At 40.0% G+C, this 22,003-nt stretch overlaps 2 protein-coding genes and 1 pseudogene across 21 annotated transcripts in view; 1 reads left to right on the forward strand and 2 right to left on the reverse strand.

Annotated features, from left to right (window-relative positions):
- Nucleotides 1-18,120, forward strand: part of RAD52 (RAD52 homolog, DNA repair protein) — a 32,872-nt gene extending 14,752 nt beyond the window's left edge. For all 8 annotated transcript variants that reach the window (XM_081127952.1, XM_081127950.1, XM_081127954.1 and 5 more), the window contains 5 exons: nucleotides 14,021-14,217; nucleotides 14,388-14,530; nucleotides 15,408-15,491; nucleotides 15,884-16,099; nucleotides 16,504-18,120. In XM_081127952.1, coding sequence (XP_080984078.1) covers nucleotides 14,021-14,217; nucleotides 14,388-14,530; nucleotides 15,408-15,491; nucleotides 15,884-16,099; nucleotides 16,504-16,565 — 702 coding nt within the window. In that variant the 3' untranslated portion in view covers nucleotides 16,566-18,120. The remainder of the gene's footprint in view (nucleotides 1-14,020; nucleotides 14,218-14,387; nucleotides 14,531-15,407; nucleotides 15,492-15,883; nucleotides 16,100-16,503) is intronic.
- Nucleotides 2,655-2,965, reverse strand: LOC308553563 (protein S100-A10 pseudogene; annotated as a pseudogene). The gene has a single exon. The product of its transcript is annotated as a protein S100-A10 pseudogene (transcript).
- WNK1 (WNK lysine deficient protein kinase 1) overlaps nucleotides 17,715-22,003 on the reverse strand; it is a 146,583-nt gene continuing 142,294 nt past the window's right edge. For all 12 annotated transcript variants that reach the window (XM_081127948.1, XM_081127940.1, XM_081127946.1 and 9 more), the window contains 2 exons: nucleotides 21,133-21,320; nucleotides 17,715-20,663 (listed from right to left, as the gene is read on the reverse strand). In XM_081127948.1, coding sequence (XP_080984074.1) covers nucleotides 20,346-20,663; nucleotides 21,133-21,320 — 506 coding nt within the window. In that variant the 3' untranslated portion in view covers nucleotides 17,715-20,345. The remainder of the gene's footprint in view (nucleotides 20,664-21,132; nucleotides 21,321-22,003) is intronic.

Genomic DNA, 22,003 nt, shown 5'->3' on the forward strand with positions numbered 1-22,003 from the left:
TGGGGACGAAGAGAGAAGTGAAGACTCAGCGATTTAGAGGGTGTGGAATATGTATTTCAGACTTCTTTGACTATCAGAACTTGCAGGAATTAATCACCTATTTCACAGCTGAAGAAATCGAAGGCTAGAAAATTTGTTATTTCTCTTACACATAGAGAACTGTGGTTGGCAATGGACTGTGAGACCTTAAAGGAGCACACAGCCCTCAGCTGCACCAGTGTTATTTCTTAGAAACCTCAGAGCCTCCCCTGTTTAACCTCCTTGCTTTTCCTTAGTTCTGGAGTCTTTCAGGTTTAGATCTCCCTTGTTTCTGTCAATGCCTATCCCATGGTCTGAGCCTTTGCCTTTGGAGAATGGTATCTGGAGTGTTCCTGTTGCCTGGCGGAGTGTGGCTGTCCCTCTGTGGTATTCTCTGGGGTCCCTGCACTGCCCCACCTGGGGCACCATTCCCTCTCTTGTACTTGAGGGATTCTTTTTCTTGTGGAGCCCCTAATAGAGGTGTGTGTCAATTACCATCTGTCAAAAGTCCATTTATTTCCTTTCTAAAAAATCCTTTTTATACATTATTGCATATACTCAGTTTGCTAATATTTTGTTACGGATTTTTGCATCTATGTTTACAACAGATATTAGTCATAGTTTTTTTCCTTTTTTTATTATGGTAAAAAACATATGCTAAAATTTACCTTTTTAAGTGTACAGTTCAGTAGTGAAACAGATCTCTAGAACTTTTTAATCTTGTAATACTGACACTCGGTAACCATAAAAAATTCCCCCTCCCCCCCTCCTTCCAGCCTCTTGTAACCACCATTCTACTCTTTGTTTCTATGAATTTGACTTTAGATGCCTCATATAAGTGGAAACATACAGTTTTTGTTCTCTTGTGACTGGTTTATTTCATTTAGCATAATGACCTCAAGGTTCATCTATGTGGTAGCTTATGTCAGAATTTCCTTCCCTTTAAAGGCTGAATAATATTCCATTGTATGTATATAGTATCATATTTTTGGGTTGCTTCTATCTCTTGGCTGTTGCTAATAGTGCTGTTATGAAAATGGGTGTGCAAATACCTCATCAGGACTCTGCTTTCAATTATTTTGGATACATATCCAGAAGCGGGGCTGCTGGTTCCTTTGGTATTTGTAGTTTTGAGGAATTTCCATTCTGTTTTCTGTTATGGCAGCGCCATTTTGCATTTCAACCAAAAGTGCACAAGGGTTGCAGTTTCTCCACATTCTCGCCAACACTTGCTATTTTCTATTTTTTTGTTTTGTTTTGATAGCAGCCTTCCTAATGGGTATGAGGTGGTATCTTATTGTGGTTTTGATTTGCATTTCTCTGATGATTAGTGATGTTGAGCATCTTTTCATATGCTTGTTGGCCATTTGGATATGATCTTTGGGGAAGTATCTATTCAAGTTCCCTAACCATTTTTAATTGGGCTATTTGATTTTTTTGTTGTTGAGTTGTAGTTCTTTATATATTCTGGATATTAACCCCTTATCAGAGATGCAATTGCAAATTTTTTTCTATTCCATAGGTTACCTTTTAAGTTTTCTGGTTTGATGTAGTCCTATTTGTATAGTTTTGCTTTTGTTGTTCATGTTTTTTGGTGTCATGTCCAAGAAATCATTGCCAAATCCAATATCATGAAGTTTTCCCCTATGTTTTCTTTTATGAGTTTTAGATTTTGGGGTCTTAAGTTTAAATGTTAAATCTGTCTTGAATTTATTTATTTTACTTTTATTAGCATTTATTTTATGCTGAATTTACTCCCTGGCCACAAATTTTTGTTTCTTCAGGAAAACCTTTTTTTCTGTGCAACCACTTCTTCTGGTTTCGGAACCATCTGCTCTTTTTTAGGAAGGATCATCTAGTGTGCCCGTGAGCTGTGTAAGTTCTGTGCCACATCTTGGAAGTTTAGTTCACCCGGATGTGCTCAATGACCAGAGAGTCTACATCTAAACCCTTAAGGTCAGCATTACTCTCTGTATTTTTAAGCATGTGCAGCAAAAATTCAGCACTCATTTTGGGCCAGTGACCCTGTGTCCAGCCCCACTGTTTGGCCTAGGCACACCTACCAACTCCACCAAATGTTCAGATTGGGATAGGCATCGATAGAAACAAGGGTATCTAAACCTGCTTCTGTAAAGTGGCATCCTCAGATACTTGGTGGCTTTTCAGATATGCATACCCTGGATGGCCTGGGCAGTTTCATGAGTGTTCTTAAAGTGAACATGAAGATTTGAACATCTCAATTTGCATGATTTTAAGGGGTTTGCTGGGTCAAGTGAATAGTGAACCATTTTCAGAGGTCACCTCAGGTTGCTGAGAGGGAGAGGTAGAATTTATTTTTGTATGTGATGTAAGATACAGGTCTAACTTCATTCTTATGCATGTGGATTTCCAGTTTACCCAGCATCATTTGTGGGGTTTTTAGGAACTAAAAAAGAAATTTGTTTATTGAGGGCATACAAGCAATATAAAAATCAAAAGCTTATCTGGCTTTCATTGGCTTTTCTTTCTCTTGTTGAGTGGGGGTGGGATTTTATTTGTATATTTTTTAAGGGTCCTGATCTGCTCATGAAATCCTCATACAGGGAGAAGCTATGGGGGGTACATATTCCTTAGGCAACCCATTGGGAGAACTCTTATCAGGGAGGAATTAAGTGCTCGGTGCTGCCTACTTGCTTCACGTGTACTACAAAATAGTCATTGCTTGCAATGGTGAGCCCCGCAATTAGCGAAAAGAAGCTCTGGAAGCCCACTTGGCCGTCTCGGCATTGGTCCAGGTTCTTCGTTATTTTGTCTATGGCCGGAGGGTCTTTTTGATTTTCCAAAAATCTGGGGAACTCCTTTTCCATAGCACTCTCAGGTCCTCCTTTGTTAAGTAGCCTTTATCCCCAGCAAACTTATGAAACGTGAACGTCGTGGTTCCCATGGCGTGTTCCATTTGAGATGGCATTTTGGTGAGGTCTTGGCTGGAGGTGCGGCGGGAACGTTCAGCCCCCAGCATCATTTGTTGAAGAGACTCTCCGTTCCCCACTGAGTGGTCTTGGCATGCTTGTTGAGGACCATTTGATCATATATGCAAGGGTTTATTTCCATTGGGTTCTCTGTTTTTTCCATTGGTCTATATGTCTGACTTTATGGCAGTATCATACTATTTTGATTACTATAGATTTATAATGTGTTTTGAAATGAAGTGGTGTGAGTCCTCGAACTTTGTTATTCTTTTTTTCTCTCTCTTTTTTAATTGATTTCAGGGAGAGAGAAAGGGAGAGGGATGGTGCGATCAAGAGCGAGAGAGAGAGAGAGAGAGAGAGAGACATCAGTGTGAGAGAGAAACATCAGTAGTCTGCCTCCTGCACACACCCTGACCAGGGATTGAGCCCATAGCCTGGGCATGTGCCCTGACCGGGACTGAACCAGCGAACTTTTGGTTTATGGAATGACGCTCAATCAACTGAGCCACGCCAGCCAGGGCTTTGTTCTTTTTCAAATTTACTTTTGCTATTTAAGGTCCCTTGAGATTTTGTATGAATTTTAGGGTGAATTTTTTATTTATGCAAAAAATGCTATTAAAATTTTGATAGGGACTGTGTTGAATCTGTAGATCACTTTGGTAATATGGACATCTCTTTTTTAAAAATAAACTTTAAATTTCATTATTTTTAATTTTTATTTTTTTAAAAATATATCTTTATTGATTTAAGAGAGAAGAAGGGAGAGGGAGAGAGAGAGAGATAGAAACATCAATGATGAGAGAGTCATAACTGATTGGCTCCCTCCTGCACGCCCCCTACTGGGGATGGAGCCCACAACCCAGGCATGTGCCCTGACCGGGAACTGAACCTTGATCTCCTGGATCCTAGGTTGATGCTCAACTGCTGAGCCATGCGCGGCCAGGCTAAACTTTAAATTTTAGAATAGCATTTGCTTTACAGAAAAATTGCAAAGCTAGTACAGAGTTCCTGTATACCCCACACCAGTTTCCCCTATTTTAAACATTTTAGAGCAGTACACTACACTTGTCACACTAATGATGTAATATCGATCTGTTATTATTATTGTTACTTTTAAAGACTTTTTTACAATTAATTAATTTTTTTAAATCCTCACCCAAAGGTCTTTTTTCCATTGCTTTTTCAGAGAGAATGGAAGGGAGAAACATCAATGTGAAAGAGACACATCGATTGGTTGCCTCCCAAGGCCCCCTCGACCGGGGCTGAGGATGGAGCCTGCAACCAAGGTACGTGCCCTTGGCCGGAATCGAACCAGGGACCTTTCAGTCCATGGGCTGACGCGCTAACCACTGAGCCAAACCAACCAGGGCTAATCTGTTATTATTAACTAAAGTTCATACTGTATGCAGATTTCCTTAGTTTTGTCTGTCCCAGAAGACTACCCTGCTGACTACATTACACTCTTGTCATGTCTCCTCAGGTTCCTCTTAGACTTGCCTTGATTGGATGACTTTGATAGTTTTGAGAAGTGCTAGAAGTATTTTGTAGAAAGTCCCTCAGTAGGGTTTGTCTGATGTTTTTCTCATGATTGGACTGGGGTTATGGTGTTTTGGGAGGAAGGCCATTGAGGTAAAGTGCCATTGTTATCACATTAAGGGTACATACTGTCAACATGACTTACCACATTTGATGTTGACCTTGGTTACCTGGCTGAGGGAGTGATTTTCAGGTTTCTCCACTATACACTCACTGATTTTATCCCCTGTTCGATTGTTCTCTTAGGAGGGAAGTCACTATGTGAGACCACACACAGCGGTGGGGAGTTAACTTCACCTCCTTGAAGGGGAATAGCCACACAAATTATTTGGAATTCTTCTACACAGGAGATTTGTCTCTTCTCTACCATTTTATTTAAGTAGTTAACTATATCAGTATGGACTCATGGGAATTTATTTTATACTTTGAGTTCTAATTCCATATTGTGTTATTTTGTTACTCAGATTGGTCTAGCTTTGCAGCTAATTTAGTTGACTATTTGACATTCTCCTGTAGTGTTTTTTCAGCACTTTTGTATTTTCTGACCCTAAAAGATGCTTCAGCTCTGTCAGTTTTGCTCAGTAGTTAGAGTGTCCGCCTGCAGACTGAAGGGTCCTGGGTTTGATTCAGGCAAAGGGCACGTGCCTTGGTTGCAGGCTTGTTCCCTGGCCTGGTCGGGGCACGTGCAGGAGGCAACCAATCAATGTGCCTCTCCCACATGGATGTTTCTCTCTCCCCCCCTTCCACTCTCTCTGTAAAGCAATGGAAAAAATCCTCAGCTGAGGATAAAAACAAAAAAAGATACTTCAGGCTAATCTTGTAAATTCCCTTCCCCAGCTCTGGAACCTGTTATTTCTCATGGAGCCTTGGTTTCTTTTGTTGGAGAATGATACTTATTTAATTCATTAAAATTTTCTTGATTTTTCAGTTATAGTTGACATTTAATGTATTAGTTTTAGGTGTACAGCATAGTGATTAGACATTCTATAACTTATGAAGTGATCCCCTGATAAGTCTAGTACCCCCCTGACAATATACATCAATATTACAATATTATTGACTATATTCCCTAAACTGTACTTTATATCCCTGTGACTATTTTGTAATTGCCAATTTGTACTTCTTAATCTCTTCTCTTTTTTTTACCAGTCCTCTTCCCATGTGGTAACCATCACTTTGTTCTTTGTATCTGTGACTTTGTTTCTATTCTGTTTGTTCATTTATTTTGTTTTATAGATTTCACATACAAGTGAAATCATGATATTTGACTTTCTCTGTCTGAGATATTTCATTTAGTACAATACCCTCTAGGTCCTCTGTGTTGTCGCAAATGGCAAGGTTTCTTTCCTTTTTTTTAAAAAATACATCTTTATTGATTTCAGAGAGAGGAAGGGAGAGGGAGAGAGATAGATAGAAACATCAATGATGAGAGAGTCATTGATCCACTGCCTCCTGTACAGCCATGACTGGGGATCCAGCCTGCAACCCAGGCATGTGCCCCAACTGGGAATCGAACCGCAGTCTCCTAGATCCTAGGTCGATGTTCAACCACTGAGCCATGCCCGGCTGGGCTCTTTTTTTTTTTTTTCTTTTTTATGGCTGAAAAATATTTTATTATATATATGTACCACATCTTTTTTTTATTGTTGACATTATCACATATGTCCCCATTGCCCCCCTTCCCACTTTCTCCCAGTCCCCAACACCCTCTTCTCTATTAAACCATGTCTTTATCCAATTGTCTATGGATGGCCACTTAGGCTGCTTCCATATCTTGACTATTGTAAATAATGCTGCAAAGAACGTAGGGATGCATTAATATCTTTGCAACATAGTGTTTTGGATTTCTTTGGATAAATACTCAGAGGTAGGATTGCTGGGTCATATAGTAATTCTATTTTTAACTTTTTGAGGAGTCTCCATACAGTTTTTCATGGTGTCTGCACCAATTTACAATCCCATCAAGAGTGCACAAGGGTTTCTTTTTCTCCACATCCTCCCCAACACTTGTTGTTTGTTGATTTGTTGATGGTAGCCATTCCAGTAGGTGTGAGGTGGTATCTCATTGTGGTTTTAATTTGTATTTCTCTGATGATTAGTGACGGTTGAGCATCTTTTCATATGTCTATTGGCCATCTGTATGTCTTCTTTGGAAAAATATCTATTCAGTTCCTGTGCCCATTTTTAATTGGATTGTTTGTCTTTTTGGTATGAAGTTGTATGAGTTCTGTATGTTTTGGATATTAACCCCTTATCATATGTCATTGGCAAATTTCTTCTTCCGTTTAGTAGGCAGTCTTTTTGTTTTGTTGATGGTTTCCTTCGCTTTGCAAAAACCTTTTACTTTCGTGTAGTCCTATTTGTTTATGTTTTTTTTGTTTCCCTTGCCTGAGGATTCACCTGTGAAGACATCTGGTTCAGGACTTTTAGTTTTGGGGAGTTTTTTGATTACTGATTCTGTTTTTCAGTAGTTATCAGTCTGTTAAGATTTTTTTGTTTCTTATTGACTTAGTCTTGGAAGATGGTATGTTTCTAGGAATTTATCCATTTCTTTCAGATTGTCCAATTTGTTGGCATATAATTGTTTATAGTATTTTCCTATATGTTTTGTATTTCTGTGGTGTTGTCACTTCTCTTATTTCTTATTTTATTTATCTCTTTTTCTTTTCTTTTTAAAATATGTTTTTTACTGATTTCAGAGAGAGGAAGGGAGAGGGAGGGAGATAGAAACATCAATGATGAGAGAGAATCATTGATCAGCTGCCTCCCGCATGCCCCACACTCGGGATCCAGCCTGCAACCTGGGCATGTGCCCTGACTGGGAATTGAACCATGACCTCCTGGTTCATGGGTTGATGCTGAACCACTGAGCCACACCAGCAGGGCTCCTCTCTTTTTCTGATGAGTCTGGTTAAAGGTTTATCAGTTTTGTTTATCTTTGGTATTTGCCTTTGTCTGACTCATTTAGCTTAATGCCTTCAAGGCCTATTCATGTTATCACAAATGGCAAGATTTCCTTCTTTATGGTAAGTAATATTCCATTGTATGTATATGTGTGTGTGTGTGTGTGTGTGTGTGTGTGTATCCCATTTTCTTTAACCATTCATCCATCAGGGGACACTTCCATTGCTTCCATGTCTTGGCTATTGTAAATAATGCTGCAGTCAACATGGGGGTGTGGGTATCTTTTCAAGTTAGTGTTTTCATTTTCTTCAGATAAATACTCAGAAGTGAAATTGCTAGATCATATCATAGTTTATTTTTAATTTTTTTAAGAACCTCTGCACTCTTTTTCCATAGTGGCAGAACCAATTTAAATTCCTACTAATGGTGTACAAGAATTCCCTTTTCTCTCCACATCCTTACCAATAGTTGTTATCACTTGTCTTTTTGATAATAGCCATTTTTAACAGTGTGAGGAGATATCTCATTGTTGGTTTGATTTGCATTTCCCTTATGATTAGTGATATTGAGCACCTTCTTATGTACCTGTTGGCCATCTATATATCTTCTTTGGAAGAATATTTATTCAGATCATCTGCCATTTTAAAATCATATTGTTTGTTCTTTTGCTATTGAGTTCTGTGAGTTCTTTTTATATTTTTGGATTTTAACCCCTTATCAGGTATATCATTGCAAATATTTTCTCCCATCTGGTAGGTTGTGTTTTCATTTTGTTGATGGTTTCCTTTGCTGTGCAGAAGCTTTTTAGTTTTATGTAGTCCCACTTGTTTATTTTTTTGTTTTATTGCCTTTGCTTTTGTTGTCAAATCCAAACATCTATCACCAAGACTAATGCTAAACAGCTTATTGTGTATTTTCTTCTAGGATTATTTATGGTTTTGGGTCTTACATTCAAGTTTGTACTTTATTTTGAGTTAATTTTTGTGTATGGTGTTACTAGTGGTCCAATTTTATTCTGTTACATGTTGCTGTCCAGTTTTCCTAAGACCAGTTTTTTGAGGAGACTGTCGTTTCCTCATTGTAGAGCCTTGGTTCCTTGTTGTATATTAATTGACCATAGATTTGTTGTTTTTATTTCTGAGCTCTTATTCTATTCAATAGATTTATATTTCAGTTTTTCGTGTCAGTACCGTACTGGTTTGGTATATAGCTTTGTAATATAGTTTGATATCAGGAAGCATGATGCCTTCAACTTTGTTCTTCTTTCTCAATATTGTTTTGGCTATTTGTGGTCTTTTGTGGTTTCATAAAAATTTTAGGTTTGTTTGTTTTGTATCTGTGAAAAATGCCATTGGGATTTTGATAGGGATAGCACCGAATCTGTAGATTACTTTGGGTAATATGGACATTTTAACAATATTAATTGTTCCAATGCACGAGCATGGACTATATTTCCATTTATATGTGTTGTTATCAGTTTCTTTCATCAGTGGTTCATAGTTTTCAGTATACAGGTCTTTCACCTCCTTGGTAAGTTTATTCCTTGGTATTTTATTCTTGTTAATGCAGCTGTAAATGAGATTGTTTTCCTTATTTCCCTTTCTGATATTTTGTTACCAGTGTATTATCTTTGACTCTGACAGTTTGATTATAAGGTGTCTTAGTGGGAGTGTCTGGGTTTATCTTAGATATAGTTCTTTGAGTTTCTTAAATTTGAATATGTTTTCTTTCCTTAGATTGAGGAAAGATTTTCTTTCCTCATTAACCTCTCTGCCCCTTTCTTTTTCTCTTCTCCTTCTGAGACTCTTTTTTTTTTTTTTTTTGTTAATACTTACCTGAGGATATTTTTTCCATTGATTTTTAGAGAGAGTGGAAGGGAGGGAGAGGGGAGAGGGAGAGAGAGAAAAGGAGAAGGATAGAGAGAGAAACATCGATGTGAGAGAAACTCGACTGGTTGCCTCCTGCATGCACCTTCATGGGGGCAGGGGATCGAACCTGCAACCCAGGCACATGCCCTTCACCGGGAATTGAACCCACGACCCTTCAGTGTGCAGGCCGATGCTCTAACCACTGAGCAACACCGGCCAGGGCTGAGACTCTTATAATACAAAGTGTGATAGTGTCCTTTCGGTCCCTTAAGCTTTCCTCACTTCTTTTTGCTTCTCTGCCTAGATGATTTCAAATGACCTTTCTTCACATTGGCTGATTCTTTATTCTGTCTGATCAAGTCTGCTGTAGAACCTCTCTAGTGAGTTCTTCAACTTTGTTATTGTGCTTTTCAGCTCCAAAATTTGTCAGTTTCTTTTTTTATAGTTTTTCGTTGTTGATATTCTCATTTTGTTCATGCATCATTTCCCTGATGTTGTCTGTGTTCTCTTTTAGCTCATTGGGCATCTTTGACAGTTATTTTAAATTCTTTGTCAGGCAATTCTTAGCTCTGCATTTTTTAAGGTCAGTTTTTGGAGTTTTATTTTGTTCCTTTGATTGGGCCATTTTTCCCTGTTTCTTTATATGCCTTGTGATCTTTTATTGAGATTTGGGCATTTGAAAAAACAATCACTTCTAGTCTTTATGGACTGGCTTTGTTAGGGCGGGGGAGACTTTCAGTAATCAGCCCAGGTAGAGGTTCTAGGATGTCTCAGATCTTTTATAATCTCTTTTTCCTTCTGGCATCTGACTGAAGAACTGCAGCTCTGATGTACTATGATGCTCACCTCTGTTTTTAGTGGCTTTCAAACTCTGATACCAGTCCCATTAACATTTTGAGTAAGGTGAGACAGAAACCAGTGCCTTGGGCAGCCCCCAAACAAGCCAGAGCATTGGACACACAGTCCACTCTTTGTTTCCATACTGAGGGAAGAGTCCAGTGTGGTAGGTTTTCTCCTGGTTGTACTGCTCTATGCTGGATAGGGGCAGGGGCACAGACAGGCATGCAAAATGTGAATTTCTTACTCCTTTTGCTGGAATCTTTTAAAAATTTTTCAATTACAGTTTACATTCAATATTATGCTCGTTTCAGATAAACATCATAGTGATTATTTATATAACTTATGAAGTAATCTCCCCAATAAGTCGGGTACTCGGCACCATACATAGTTATTACAATATTATTGACTAGATTCCCTATTCTTTACTTTATATCCCCATGACTATTTTGTAACTGCCAATTTGTATTTCTTAATCTCTTTATCTTTTTCACCCAGCCCCCTAACCCCCTCTCCAATCTGGCAACCATCAGTTTATTCACTGTAACTACGAGGTTTTTTTGTTTGTTTGGTTTTAATTTTCCACATATAAGTGAAATCATATGGTATTTGTCTTTCTCTGTCTGACTTATTTCATTAGTATAATACCCTCTGGGTCCATCCATGTTGTTATAAATGGTAAGATTTTGCTCTTTTTTATGGCCAAATAATATTCCATTGTATATATGTACCATATCTTTATCCAATTGTCGACTTATGGATACTTAGGTTGCTTGTATATGAAATGTTCTTCTTTGTTATAGCCTTTGTGTTATAGTCTGTTTTGTCTTTTATAAGTATTGCTACCCCACTTTTTGTTTAGTCTCCAGTTTACATGAAATACCTTTTTCCATCCCTTTATTTTCAGTCTGTGTGTATTTTTAGATCTGAAGTGCATCTCTTGTAGACAGCATATGTGGTCTTGTTTTCCTATTCATTCAACCATCTTTTGACTGAAGCATTTAGTCCATTTACATTTATGTAGGTATTGCCATTTTTTAATTCATATTTTTGATATTTTTTTCTTCTTATAGAAATCCCTTTAGCATTTCTTGTAACTCTGGTGATGAACTTTTTTAGCTTTTTCTTGTGTAGGAGCTGGAATCTTGTCTCAGTCGTACATTGGACTCAGTGCTATAGCTTCTAAACTGGTCATTGGAGTTCTCACAAAGGTATCCTAGTCTGTACATTGCTGTTAATTCAGTGTCTCTGAAGAGGGAGGAGGGCCTGGAGCTTCGTGGTCTACCATTTTGCTGACATCACTCTATTTCTTTTCTGCTCTTTTTTTTTTTTAAATGACGTTCTTAAATGATGTACAAGATATACACCGAAAACTGCATAAACCATATGGCACAGCCTGATGAATTTTTAGAAGTGAACACATTTGCTTCCCCAGTAGGGAAACACAACACTACCAGTGACCCAGAATCCATCCCATTTCCCCCTCCCGTTCACTACCTTGACTTCGTCTTTTCAAAAGTAACTACTGTCCTAACTTTTCTCTGATTTCTAGCTTCATAGATTATTTTTTCCTGTGTGTTTTTTTAAAAATACGTTTTTATTGATTTTAGAGAGAGAGGAAGGGAGAGGGAGAGAGAGAAACATCAATGTGAAAGAGAAACATCAATTGGTTGCCTCCCACACACACCTGACTGTGGATCGAGCCCACAACCTGGGCATGTGCCCTGAAGGGGAATCAAACCAGGGACCTTTTGGTGCACAGAACGATGCTCAACCAGCTGAGCAACACTGCCACAGCTATTTTTTTTCCTGTTTTTGAACTTTATATAAATGGAATTGTATAGTTTGAGCTTTATAAAAATTGATTGAAGTATTAAAAAGTACATAGAGACATGTAGACAAGTGCACATATCATAAAAGTTTCAGCTTGATGAATTCTAAAACTATACACATGCATATAACCAGTGTCTGAATCAAGACAAAACATTTCCAGTATCCCAGAAGTCTCACTTGTGTCCCCCGCAGGCACTGCCCATCCCTCCCCTTCTCATCACTACCAAGGAAAGTCACACAACAAATATTAGTTTTGACTGTTTTGCATTTTTTGAAATCAAACAGGTTTGTGTCTGGCTTTTATTCAGCATGTTTATGAGGTTCATTCAGGTTGCATTTAGCCTTTTCATTGCTGTGTACTTTTCTATCGCATGAGTTTCCCACAGTTCTTTCCCATTCTGACTTTCATAGACCTTTGAGATTTTTGTAGCATTTTGTTGTTTTCAATAGGGCTGCTGTTAGCATTCTTGTACATGTCTTTTGGTGCACACACACAGTCATTTATCTGGGGAACTACTGGGTCAGGCCAGAGGATAGGCATACACTTAGTTTTAGTAGAGTCTTCCAGTTTTTCAGGATGGTGTCCTAATTCACACTCCCACATTACAGTGTATCAGAGATCCAGTTGTTCCATATCCTTAATAGCACTTAGCATTGTCAGTCTTTTTAATTTTTTTCCAAGCTCATTTCTTATTTTTTCAAAATTTTTTTATTATGGTAAAATATATGTAACAGAATTTACCATCTTAACCATTTAAAGGTGTACAGTTCAGTGGTATTAGATACATTCATTACATTGTGCAATCATTGCCACCATCTATCTCTATAATTCTTTCTTTTTATAAAACTGAAACTATCATTAAGTAATAGCTCCTCATTCCCCGATCCTACAGCCGCTGGCAACCACCAGTCCACTTTCTGATTTTTTTTTTTTAAATCCTCACCCGAGGATATTTTTTTCATTGCTTTTCAGAGAGTAGAAGGGAGAGAGAGAGACGTCAATGTGAATCGGTGTGAGAGAGACACATCGATTGGTTGCCTTTTGCTTGCGCCCTGACTAGGGCTGGGGTTCAAGCCTGCAACCAAGATACGTGCCCTTGGCTGGAATTGAACCTGAGACCCTTCAGTCCATGGGCCAATGCTCTAACCACTGAGCCAAATCGGCTGGGCGTCTGTCTGATTTTGACTACTCTGTGTGCCTCAGATAAATTGAATCATACATATTTGTCCTTTGTGACTGCCTGTTTTACTTAGCATAAGGTCCTCAACTCATGTTGTAGCATAAGCTCATTTCTTTTTAACCTATTCATTTACTTTCCCATTTAGATAAGAAATTTCACAGTATAATTTTCATTTTCAGGTTATCTTTATCAAAATGTAGTCAACCCAATCCCTAATTTTCAATTATTGTATCAGTATCCATATTATGAATTGGGAGAGAAGTTCTTCCAAGTGAAAGCTCTGGGTTTCTGTAGTGCTCATGGCTTGGAAATAAAACAATTTGCCCTGTGCCATGAAATACAGTCTTCTCTCATTTGGCCAGATGCAGGAACAACCCCACGTTTTTTCTTCCTGTCAGCTGAAGGACACTTAATGATGTCTTTAGTGTACCTGAGGTTTTTTCCGTGATGAGTGTTGTATTTGAAGGGGGCAGTTCTGGCAGAAAGGGCAGAGAAGGTGTAGGCCTCCTTTCACAAAGACTGTGATAATTTCCATTTTAAAAAAAAGGTAAAAAGACAGCACCAGACATTCAGTTGCCAAGAAAAGATTAAAATTAGATTTTACAGATCATTTGCCCTAAATCAAAACTAAAATAAGGTTCCTTTTTATCAAAATTTCATTAATACTGACCAGTATAAAGTAGAAAATGAAACTCTTTTACTCCTCATGTTATTAAAGATATTACTTGAAGCGTTGGATCTTTTGTCGTAGCTTCTCAGGACCTAGGAGGCATGATGCATAGAGGATTGTCAAATGCTCTTTTCTAGGACTCTAGACCTTTAAGGCGGGGAAAAGAAGGGAAGGGAAGAGCAGTTGGAGAAAGTTATCCCTCCCTCCCCCTTCTTCCCTTATTAGTTGCCTCTTGAAGTGGATTTAACTAAAGCAAAGAGACAAGATTTTGAACCATCTGTGGAACAAGCGAGATACAGCAGCTGCCGACAGAACGTGGCTCTGGGACCCACAAAACCACAGGAGGTCACCTCCCCTAGCAGACCAAGCCACTCAGATGATCCCCACATTGTGATGCAGGGCAGTAAGGACAGCAGCTCCCGGTAAGGGCCTCAGTTTCTTGCTTTTCCTCTTCTGCCGTCTCATGGAGTCTATTATTTCCATTTCTTCCTCCAGAGCCAGCAAGTTGGTTTGAGTGCCCCCTCGGGAGCTGTGTATTGTTTATTCAGTTAACTCAGGAACTCACTCCCACCTTGTTGCTCTTCTGATGCAGAAGCCTGGCTTCCTCTGCTGCAGGGAGCGATGCCACTTACCAGCGGAAGCTCCGGCAGAAACAGTTGCAGCAGCAGTTCCGGGAGCAAATGGAGAAACAGCAGCAAGTTCAACAATCTGCTCCATCCGTTGAAAAGAATCAGGGTTTGTGAGGATGGGAGCAGAGGCCCCAGGGGGTGTACTCTGTACCCCAGGGAAGGCTCGTTGACTGATTACCCTGATCCTCTGCAGCACAGTGTGGTTAGGTCCAAACCGGAGCTCAGTACACTTCCCTCAAGTTACACATGGGATAGATGAGTCCAAAAAGTTAAGATAGTGAAATCCTGCTGTGTATTTCCCCATTTCTAAAGACACTAATCTTATGGGGGTAGGGTGGAGGAAATGGGCCTTAACCAAACCTGGAACTAGCAAATTTCATGGTACAGAGGTTTTTTTGCTTCAGTTACTTTGTCTCTGTGTGACAAAGCCTTTCTGAGCTATCCTTGAATATAAGGCAAATCTGAGTTTGAAGGTAATGGCGGCTTTTGACAATTATTTATCTGTGAACTTGTTTATTTCAGTCCAGATTCAGTGGGAATAGATAGAGGTTATTTTTGGAGTCTTTCCTAGAGAGTAGAAACAGGAAGGGCTAATCCCAAATCAATTGGATTTTTGCCCAGCTTCCCCCTAAGATTATGAAGTTGATAGAGGATTTGCTTTCATTAATATCCCCTCAGCACTGAGGCTGAAATTAATGTAGGGGAAAAACAACACAACTTACTGTGTGAGGATGTTCTTACTAAGAATTATTCTGGATCTTTAGCTTCCAAACCATTGCTGAAGTCCCTGGGGGTGAAGGGTGGAGGAGAAAGTTTATTTTAAACCTCATACAGATCTGTAGGTAGGACTGGGACTTAGGAATCTTGAACTCTGCTACTGGCTGTGCCAGGAACCAGTATAACCCTAGGCAGCTTTGCACTTCTGAGGCTGCTCCCACTAACGACTGCGTTCTCCGGTCTCCCTGTGTGTGAACTAACTGTAGCAGAGCCACCGGCGCCTCCCGTGAAGCACAGCACTCCCGTAGCTGTTGGTGTGGAACCACTCACCGAGAAAGACTTCCCTGCAGGTCAGTCGGTGCTAAAGGGATGCTAAGTATTAATCAGGAAATACTTGTGAGATGCTTGCACGTTACTGTGCCGGATACCAGGGGTAGTTACAAATGCATTTTAAAAGAGGCATAAAAACCCTTTCTGTTCTGTAACCCCATGAAGCTTTAGGAAAAAGAGGACCCAGAGTGGACTGATGGTAGTTCTGTCTGGTAGCACAAGTTCAGCTCCTCTACTATCCTAACCTAACAGAAGCTTCAGTGTACTTTTAAGGGTTGGGGACAGGGAAATTCTAAAAACTACCACAGGGCACTCATGGCATGGGATTTCTTATGACCTGGTTTTCCAGTGCTTTATGTGAGAACACTTCCTTGTTTGTTGATACATTTTCCTGTGATCTCTGTCCTTGCAGACAGTTTTGAAATGTGGGATATGACTCCAGATGCAGGAGACAGTGTTGCCAAGCACTTGTCTATACCAGAACCACAGCAGAGTGTTGCCACACCAGTCCTAAAGAACCAGATGGTGACCCGGAGCAGGACCCCACAAAGCCTTTGCCACCAGAACCCACAAGCAAAATCTGAAACTTGGCACCTCCACACTCCCAACGTTAACCAACACCTAACAGGTAGCAAAGTGATTTAGGAACAAAAGTTGGAGGGATAACCTGGGTTTAATTCTATGAATTTTAAAGGTGGAATGGCATGCCATTGAAAAAAATTGGGCAGGTGACAGAGGAATAGCAGTGTAAGAAAATAGAAGGTAACTGGTTTGAGCCAGAGCTTTTTCTTTGGGGTCCTAGTGGGAAGCTTAAGCATAACTGCATTAAGAGTTTTTCCTGTGCAAAGTGGACCCATCATGATTACTGCAACTTGGTCTAGAGTTAAAAGAGGGATGTCTTCTTCCTAACAATTTTCATTCTTAGGTTTTTAGTTTAAATTAGGATCATTAAATAATACAATTCAGAAATTACTAGCTGTGAGTTTACTTTAAAATCATGGCAGCTATATTTTAACCGCTTTTTCTTTATAGGAAGCTGTGATCCCTATAGGAAGAACCAGGACACGAAGAAAAGGAAACTGGATCCTTCTTAACAGAGGCTCAGGTCACGTCACCAGACTGTCATAGAGGGACTTTTAGAAAACTGTTTTTTGGCCATGAAATTGTTCATCATTCCTAGGGAATGAGCTTTATTTCCAAGGATTTACCTTGCTTCATTCTGAACTTTTCCAGAGGATTTGACTACTAGAGCCTACTGCAGATAAGACTGAGCAGCTGGAAAACAAGTAACTTTAAAAAAGCTTGTGGCACACTGCAGTAGGCTTTGGGGAGATTAAATACCGTTTCTTGGGCTTCTGAGGCTCTTCATTATTTATTCCTGTTATCTTAATAAAAACAGAACTTTTAGGAATCACCAGTGGCTGAAAGTAATATAAGCCATACCACTAAGCACCAACTTTTAACAACTACCTACATGAAATTACTGAGTATCTCTGCCTTCTTTCACAAGAGGGCTCCAAGTTCCAGTGCATCACGCTGAGAACAAAGCCCGGAGTGGTGTTTTACTCCTGCGCATCATCCAGGCTGTGATCTCATCCATGATAATCTCGTTTAATTACGGAAACTGATCTAAGGCCAGAGAAAAGGCATTTCAAGAGCGCAAAATAAGTCCATTACTACTTGGTAACAAAATAAGAAATATAAGTAGCTGCTTATATTTCCCCATTTCAGATGTGATATAACCCCCTTAACATAAACTGTTTTTCCATCATGCTTAGATGTTTCGTAATTCTTTCCCTCAAGTAATGAGTTTGCCAGTTTACTTTTTAAGGTGCATTTTGTTTTGGGCTGTACCTTTCACCTTGAAGCCAAGGCTTTTATTCTTCTGTGTAACACCCACTTGTGGGAAGCTGGGAGCCTGGGGCAAGGAACTCAGAGAACAGAAGGCAGCCATCCACTTCTAGTCCTTGGGAAAGTGAAGAGGCAGTGTGGCTCACTCAGATTCCCCTTTTACCTCACCTCTTGTGCAGACTTGGTCATATACCCGTCTTTTGATTTTGATGTCCTTACTATCAAAGGATAAATATCAGAATAAATATCTTTGTCTGCAGCATAACCTTAATTCAGGTCAGAATTGCCACTAGAAAAGGTTCTTGAAGTTAGGACTCCAGTTATAAACTGCACAGAAAACAGAGCTAATGAAATGATGAAAAAGGAATTGGCTGGAAATGAAACCCCACAACTCAACAAAAGCAAGTTTGGTTTATTTGAATGGTTTCATTAAATAAGTCTACAAAGGTTACAAACTGAAGCACGAAGCGCAATCTTACAAGAAGCGCCACACCCAGAGTTAGTGCAAAATGTACAATTAACGGCTGCGGAGAAACCCAAGGTTTGAATTGTTTATTCATTTTTTAAAACAGTACACATTGTTAAATAACGCAAGGAAAACATTTATAATTCAGAAAGGTTTTAATGTGAAAAAAGATACTCAAAGTGTACTATTAACACAAAAATAATTTAAACATTTCAGTAGCTAGTTCATTCTGCTAGGCTTGTTATTTCATCCACAGGAGGGAAAAAAATCAACAGTAAATAAAACCAGTTCTTACTTTTTTGTGAGTGAAGACATCCTAAAATTATTAAACCAAAATAACAAACAATGTGCTGCATTTGGTTTGCTTGTTTCTCTAGCAGAAAGTATTGTTTCATTCATCATAGGTGGTCTGTTTCTCATTTACTTGGCCACGTTCTTTTATCCTTACTCTTAGCATCTCCCCAGGAATTATACGTGGAGAATGAATAAGTGAACGATTTTGAAGGAGGGCTTGGAACCCCTGCCCTTTCCATTTCTACCTTCCTAAGACCTTCAGCTTTCATTTGCATCTTTGGGGCCTAGGCTAACTTAAAGAAACAGTGCCCATGAAAGAACAACAGGATAGGAGAGCCAGCCAGGCTCTTCTTGTTGTGGTGATTCCTGGGATGTGCTGTTGAGGTGGGTAAGAGGTTGGAAATATGTCAATTTCCCAACTCAAGAGTCAAGACAGGAAGCACCCAAAAAATTGTAAGAATCCTAGCTTTCCCCTCATCTTCAGAGATAATAGAGACCCCAACATAGCCAATTAGGAGAGTATTTCCTGAAAGCTCTGAAAATAATAGAACTGCCCATTACAACTAGGCATAGCACTGAATAATACTGGTTGGTTGCAGTTATTACTTAAGGAGAGTATTTGTTAATATGAAATGTGAGAATATCAGCTGCAATTGCAGAAATAAAGGTGGCACAACAGATTATGATCCTGCAACCATCGGGACATTACACAGAAGAGCAGGAAGAATGAGCATCCTTTCCTACAGTGCCTAATTCAGACGTGGGTCCACTTCCCACAAAAATACAGTACCCCAAGCTGAGAAATGCTCGGCACATTTGCAACAAGAGGAAAGCAATCCAAACAGTTTTTCTTAGAGCAACTTTCTCCATCTGTGACACTTCACTATCACGTTTCCCAACTTCAAAATCGGCCCCTCCCGCTTCCCAAGTCCAGCCATTTCTTCTAGATCTGTTCAAGCCCAGCTCAAATGAGTAAGGCTTATATGGCATCCACTGGCCAGGCATCACATACCTTCAAAACAAGTTTGTTGTCCCACTCTTTAGTCTTTTTCTTTCACTTATCACACACCACCTTTAATCTTTTAAATTGCCCAGTTTTGTTATAGCACCCCTTATCACTGTTCCTGAAACAGAACTTTCTGCTTTCAACCACTGATGTCAACTTAACTTCTCACCCCGCTCATCTTACACCTGCTCTAGACAAAATTGTTGAATGACTTAAATCACTCTCTCAATTTCCCTTTGGCATAACCCACTGCTGGGGTCACATGGACCTTAGATTTCCTTCCACATGCCCTTTGCTGATCTGGGGTCTGATGAGAAGTTGATGCTAATGGCAAAAGCAATAGAAGTCCAAGGCACTAAAATATCCAGCAAGCAATACTGGGAGAACAGAAGTATTCAAGTACGTAATTTATACAATTTTACATTCACATTTATTTATCTAATACAATGGAAATACAAAGAAAAAAGTTAAAGTGTCTCAATAAGTAAAGGACAGAGCTAGCTTTTTTCCCAACCTTTTAAACCTTTCATATTTTCATCTTAAAACTACTGTTGTCCAACAACATTTATATATCACAGTGTTTCCACATCAAAACTGATGGTAAAGTTACATGTCCGCAGGGAACTTTTTTCCTAATTGCTAACACTGCAGTCAAAGCTGCTAATATCATTTGCTTAAAGCACTAATGACCTATCATAAGAAAGGTTGAAACCTCAGTCTCCTGGTGTTTTTCACTGGGTTCTAAAGAGAGAATAAAAAGAAAAGAAAGGGAAAAGAGTGGGGGTTGGGTGGGGGAACAGGGTAGAAGAGAGCCCAATACTTTTTTTTGTCTCGTGGCTTAGATTCTTGAGGGAATAAGCGTCTTGGGGTGGGTACCAAAATTAAGAGCTCCACCCAGTTGAAAATACAGATGGGGTCTGGTTTTCCCTTAAGCCCTCTAAGAGCTTCCTGATAAAAGCCTTTCTCTTTCCTAGCCCTCACTGGGATACAGGTAAACAGGAAGCACAATTTGAAGCTGCCCCACCACAAGAAAGCTGCTCTTTCCTTCCTGTCCCACTCTAACGAAAGGTGAAGAGGGAGGAAGACTCTCCATTCTGAGGGCTCTAAGCGGTATTAAAAATGTTCCTTTCTGGCAAGAAATAATCAGTTAAATGCAGCACTAGTAGTTAGTACATAGGCTACTTCCCCTTCCCCCCCAACCACTCAGCACTCTCTTTCCTGCCCCCAAATCTACTCAGTTAATATCTCTAGGTCTGACTAAGTGGTCCGCAGGTTGGAACCTGGGGGGTTGCTGATGGATTTCTGCAAATTGCTGATGTTGAAATTCTGTAAGGAGGCAGTTCCCACAGGCTGGAACTGCCCAAGTGGCTGTGGTGCGGGGCCACTTGTCCCACTCCACTGAGTGCCAAAGGGAGGAGCTGGAAAACCGTACTGCTGTGGGGGACACATAGACTTGGTGAAGTGACCTAGAGAGGTAGCTGATGCTGCAGAGATGGGGGCAGAGCCACCCAGGTTTGAGGTCATGGAGATGCACAGTTGACCAGGTGCGGAGAACTTCCTTGCCATGCCCGGGCCCTGAAAACAAAACAACGCATTGTAACATGTGGTGTGGGCATAACATACCTGAATGTGAAACGGGCAGTACTAAAATGTAATTTTACAACTGAGACTGTTCAAATCTTACAAAACCTTTCATAATAATTATTAATGGCACTTCACACTTCCCAGTGGGTGAGAGTAACCATTCTGACTGTTACTGGGGGGGTGTCATGTGTGCGTGTATGTGCGGGCACGCAGTTCAGGGCAGAAAAGAGAAGAAAAAATTGAGTTAACCAATAGGAAGCAAAGGAGTCAGGGAAGGAAAAATAAAAGGGTACCTGGGTGATTTTTGCCTTGTTTTTCTAAGTGTTAAAATTAATGAGCTGCTAAAGAAGGTCACAGCCTGAAATGTCAAGCACTAGTCCAGGTCATTCATATCATCTCCAACTCAGATGTGCTAAGTGACACTGACAGATTAGAAAAATGGCAAAAGGGGAAAACTTACCTCGTAATTCATATGTCCTTTGCTTCCTCTCCTGCCTGAAAGATTCATGGCATCTCGGGCCCAATTGTCCACCAACTTGTGCAGGTCATCTGTGAATGTGCCCTTCCTGCTGGCAGTCATGGCAGGAGGCTGAGCTTGGGCGGCCTGGCTGTTCACTGTTCCCCCAACAGTGTTTGTGCTGCTGGTCCCTAGAGTTAGAAGAAGCAACAGAATATAACCATTACATGGTGTTTGGGTTACAATTTAATGAACAGGAAAAGCTTCACAGAATGATGAATGGCAAGCCACAGAATGGGGAGAGGATGGATTGGGAAGCCATGCAAGAAAGGAAGATTCCAAGGTCTTATTTAGCCAAATGTTTTGCCACAACAGGGTAATGAAACCAGATTCTCTTCAGGAGCTGCAGGTTAGGCTAAAGAACTCAGGACGATGGTCGGCCCAGAGGGCAGGGACTTCTTTCAGCCCATTCACATAGAATCTCAGGGTATTGAAACTTACTGCCAGTGATCGTTTCCAGCATTGCACTGCTGAGGGAAGTGTGGTATGGTCAAGGAGGCTAGCTGCTCTAGAGTGTTGCAGAACACAGGGCAAAACAAGATGATTTCTTGAGCACTGGTCAAGTAGGAGTTACAGAAATGCAGAGAGAGGTATGTGGCCCAGGAAAAGACAGGGTTCCCAAACCATGTGACACTGCCAGAATCTTTAGCCATTCTTTACTAGAAAGAGGTGGTAAAAGAAACACATGCTCTGTTTAAAGAGAACTTTTTTACCTAGACCCATAAACCCAAATTTGTAAACATAAACCTGGGAGGAATGAAGGCTTCAACCTCTTGCAATTTCCTGAGTGAAGAACCAAGATTACTTGTGAGGA

The sequence above is a fragment of the Miniopterus schreibersii genome (genome assembly GCF_964146895.1).
Source record: "Miniopterus schreibersii genome assembly, chromosome: 2".
Taxonomy (NCBI): domain Eukaryota; kingdom Metazoa; phylum Chordata; class Mammalia; order Chiroptera; family Miniopteridae; genus Miniopterus; species Miniopterus schreibersii.